The sequence below is a fragment of the Limulus polyphemus genome, unplaced genomic scaffold (genome assembly GCF_000517525.1).
Source record: "Limulus polyphemus unplaced genomic scaffold, Limulus_polyphemus-2.1.2 Scaffold3263, whole genome shotgun sequence".
NCBI lineage: Eukaryota > Metazoa > Arthropoda > Merostomata > Xiphosura > Limulidae > Limulus > Limulus polyphemus.
Genome location: NW_013668873.1, coordinates 49634 through 54363, shown reverse-complemented (window position 1 = coordinate 54363; position 4730 = coordinate 49634). Strand labels below are relative to the sequence as shown.

General features: G+C 39.0%; 1 protein-coding gene across 1 annotated transcript in view; it reads right to left on the bottom strand.

The window, feature by feature from the left end:
- LOC106469014 (calponin homology domain-containing protein DDB_G0272472-like) overlaps positions 1–3945 on the bottom strand; it is a 40005-nt gene extending 36060 nt beyond the window's left edge. Inside the window, exon 1 of the mRNA XM_013929465.2 lies at positions 1491–3945. Within this exon, the coding sequence (XP_013784919.1) occupies positions 1491–3405 (1915 nt within the window). The 5' untranslated portion in view covers positions 3406–3945. The remainder of the gene's footprint in view (positions 1–1490) is intronic.
- Positions 3946–4730: the final 785 nt, after the last annotated feature.

Genomic DNA, 4730 nt, shown 5'->3' with positions numbered 1-4730 from the left:
AGCTTTAGGAAAAGCTACGGTCGTTTCGTTCTCCTGTAACTGTAGGAAAAGCTACGGTCGTTTCGTTGTTTTGTAGCTTTAGGAAAAGCTACGGTCGTTTCGTTCTCCTGTAACTGTAGGAAAAGCTACGGTCGTTTCGTTGTTTTGTAGCTGTAGGAAAAGCTATGGTCGTTTTGTCTTGAGTGGCTAAACAAGATTATCCCCAAGCCCTTTCACGACCTAGGAAACTTCGACAACACCTTTTGTTTTTACATCAATGAACATAGAGGAGGAATGTGTTTTTATAGCAAACAAGTACACTTCGGTCTCAACCCTGGGCACAAGAACGGTAGACTTGTAAGACTCTTCCTACAATATATCCTACTCTTTCAGTTAATAGCCGATATTTTAAACGGAATACGCCCCACCCTTAGGGGTAGAGACGTGATCTGCAAATCAAGTCTTAGGCAATAAACGATTTATTGAAACTCTTAAAAATCCCTGCCTCTATTTGTCTTTGAATATTTTTATACTTCTGTGGCATACATTAGGATATTATTATGGAGTGTAGCTTTGGTTAAAAAAGAAGTTAAAACCATGGAAATTTTAATCGGGAACGAACTACGTATTATTAACTAATATGTAGAATCTCATAGAATACCTTAAACCTGTTCATGTAAAACCTCACAGAACAACCCAACAGTTGTTCATATAGAACCTCACAACCCAACAGCTGTTCGTATAAAACCTCACAGAACAACCCAACAATTGTTCATATAGAACCTCACAAAACAACCCAATAATTGTTCATATAGAACCTTACAGAATAATCCAACAGCTGTTCATGTAGAATCTCACAACCCAACAATTGTTCATGTAGAAACTCATAGAACAACCCAACAACTGTTCATGTAGAACCTCACAGAACAACCCAACAGTTGTTCATGTAGAACCTCACAGAACAACCCAACAGTTGTTCATGTACAACCTCATAGAACAACCCAACAATTGTTCATGTAGAACCTCACAGAACAACCCAAGGAATAACCTAACACACTTGTTCATGTAGAACCTTGCTAAATCTTTTATCAAACTCAGTAACTTGTATAACACAAAATACGATAAGTAACATAAGCCGGGCATTTTCATGATCTCAAAGGTAAGAATAAGTAAAAAAATCATACCTCTACAGTCATTTGGTAAGTAACACTATTTAACACAAATGACTAAAATGTTTCCCGGTAACACAGCGATAAGTCTGAAGGCTTATAACGCTAAAAATCGGATTTAGATACCCGCAGTGAGCAGAACATAGACAGCCCATTGTGTAGATTTTCGCTTAACAACAAAATAAACAAAGCCTGAAGTACTTTTATGCATATCATAATATTATTTTAAGCAAGTAAAAAGTGGTTCCACAAGATTAAAAATCAGAACTAAATATTGTACATCAAGAAGACAACTCTTGAAGAAGCCGACAGATGGCACTACAAATACGCACAATTTCTTACTTTCAGAAAAATAAAGAGGATTTCCATTCTCGTGTATCCACTGTAGTACCAGTATCTCTAGTTGGGAAAGGGTAAGACTGCTGACATCGGAGTATTTTGCTGGTAGTTTTACATTCTCTAATTGGGAGTCTCTGGTTTCAAAGTTGCAAGTTTTGGTACCATTTGGTGCAGGGGTATCTTCCTTTTGTCCTGAAGTCGTCTGTGGTAGGTGGCAGGCAATGCATGTGCCTCGCTTAATGTCACCTGTCTTATGGAAGGGTGAGGACGTGGACGGAGTAGGAGAATCTGATGGGACGGGAGAAGAGACGATCATTTTCTTCTTAATCATTTGTGGACCACATGAAGTCACGATATCTGGCTTTTCGTGTTCATTCTGTGCAGTCTTTTGCGAATCAGGCCGAACCAAATCAACGCTTCTTTCTTTTTGGTTCCGAAACGTTGATGGATGGTTTCCCATCCGTTGTGGTGGATCATTTGTTCCCAGTACAATCATATCTTGGCTGGACCAGCCAGTTCGTGTTATTTTGACAGATTCCGTTTTAGAAAAGTCCAGATCTGTTAGGAAGTCATCTTTTGGTTTCTCATCTTCTAAGTAAGTGTTTCCCCTTGCTTTTGTTTCGTGAAGATTCGCTGTAAACTTAGGCGGAAATATGTCTTTTCTCTTTGACTCTCTAGCCGACTTCTTTGCCTGTCCATCTCTAAACATATGGCGCTTCTGTTTCACATCCTTTGTTTCAGTTTCTTGTTCGTCCCGATAACCTATACTATCTTTTTCATCGTCAATAAGAGGAGATATTTCGGTTGTAATAACTGAACTGGAACTCTTACAGGACCAAGTATCTGCTCCTTCGGGTAACTGATCCACAAACCTTACATGCTGTTGTGTTTTATGCTGGTTCTTGTTTATTATTATCGCTTTTTCTGGTGCCTTTAGAGCATCAACATTTTTCTTCGTCGACAAATCTTCATCTGTCTTTGTCTGTTTGATTGTGCTTTTTGAAGAAGTAAACTTGTAGTTTTCAGTATTCATTTTCTTATTGATTTCTTTGCTCTCTGCCTCTTCGGACAGTGGAAGATTTAAGAGAGTTTTGGAATGAGACGCTGATGCACATGTGGAGGACTCTTGCAAATCGCGGGTAGTTAATTTTACTGATTTTTCATTCTTGGAAATATCCGAGATATGTTTGACCATTTCTAGGCTTCTAATTTTAATCAAGTGCTCTTCTTCAGATCTTCTCTGCTTCGGTTGACATGTGACAATTTCAGAATAATGATTTTTTATGTTAGTCCTCTCATCAAAGGTTGGCTTATCATTCACACGGTCATCCTTCTCTGATGAAGTTTTTCCCTCAGAATTGGAATCCGTCGAAGAAACTGACGTTGTTTCCCAGTTGAAATCTTTTTCGTCAACATTTTTTTCTTGGCAAGCAATGTTGGGATCTAACCACGAAGAAAGAGTAGCCGAGGTTTGTATATTTCCACTTTTACCTCGAGAAGAATTTGCTGTCACTGCTTCCTCCGATTGTGTAGGATCCTTTGGCGCAGCCATGACTTCCAGAAGAACATCTTCAATAGCCACACTAGTGCTCGAGCCCGAAGACTCGACATTGGTCGGTAATAAGCTTGTATGATACTGGCATCGAGAATAATCAGTTTGAGACTGTAAAGATTTTTCATTCCTTATTTTTGTTTCAAACTCTGGAGACTTTTGTTTCTTTGTTATCAACTTGAAAATGTTTAGAAATCTTCCACGTTTCGGTTTCTTATTTTTATGCTCGTCAAAAAATTCTTCGGAGTCTTGCAACGACACTGATACATCTGATTCATCAACGTGTTCATATTCGAGCTCAGTCGACAGAGGACGCTGATCACGGCGCGGAAAACCGTCTAAACGTCTGTTCCATTTAACTTTCATGTCGATTACAGGATTTGAGGTGGTTATCTGCACATTTTCTTATTAACAAGAATTAGTTTCATCCGAAACGTCCGTTTTTGTGATACAAAACAACTAAGTAGTAGATAAGAGAAGGCTGTCGAATCTAGATCACCTGTTCACCCTTTCTTTGACAAATCGGAATATTACACACGAGGCGATACTTTCTCAGTATTTTAAGGCTTCACAACACTTCTTGTTTTACTGTGTCACCACCAGTCGCTGACATTAATACAAAAGTCAAACGAAGTCTTAGTAACGATAGAAACCTTTTACGGCAGACGTTCACACAGACCGAGGTACGGATATGAAGATGCCACAATAACAATGATACCGAATCTACTTTACTTCTGTTTGTGCTGCTCTTCACAACCTAAAATGACGAACCAGCGACAAGAAGATAAAATGAAATTTAGCATCACATAGAAACTTCGTTAAACAGAGCTAAGATACTGGCCTTCGCCGGCTTTTCACTCACAAACACATACACACGTTCGCCCTCGGACAGACTTGTTCCCTGAGGAACCTCACAACTCTGATTTTGAACGAGAGAGAGAGACTCAACTCGTAGGTATTGTAGCCCAGCAAAACCCTGAAACGTCACATGAACAGCACGTGACACTGCGAAGAGCAACTCGAGAAACCGGTTTCTCGTTTTAAATACGCATCTTCCTACTGAATAGCTTTACTGGCACTCAATAATCTGAGCTATGCCGTTGAAATGCGCTGTTATAAGACTACCTTGACAACGGCCAGGTGTTTGAAATGTCCCTAAGTTACTCCATTAGTGCTGAGTACCAGGTGTTTTATAACCTGTAGAATTTGTTGTATCAAATGTTACACTTACTGAGGTCCAGTGCTGTTTAACTTACACAACCTTATATTGGTCATCAAATGTTACATTTACTGAGGTCCAGTGCTGTTTAACTTACACAACCTTATATTGGTCATCAAATGTTACACTTACTGAGGTCCAGTGCTGTTTAACTTACACATTATTATATTGGTCATCAAATGTTACACTTACTGAGGTACAATGCTGTTTAACTTACACAGCCTTATATTGGTCATCAAATGTTACACTTACTGAGGTCCAGTGCTGTTTAACTTACACAACCTTATATTGGTCATCAAATGTTACACTTACTGAGGTCCAATGCTGTTTAACTTACACAACCTTATATTGGTCATCAAATGTTACACTTACTGAGGTCCAGTGCTGTTTAACTTACACAACCTTATATTGGTCATCAAATGTTACACTTACTGAGGTCCAGTGCTGTTTAACTTACACAACCAGATCATCA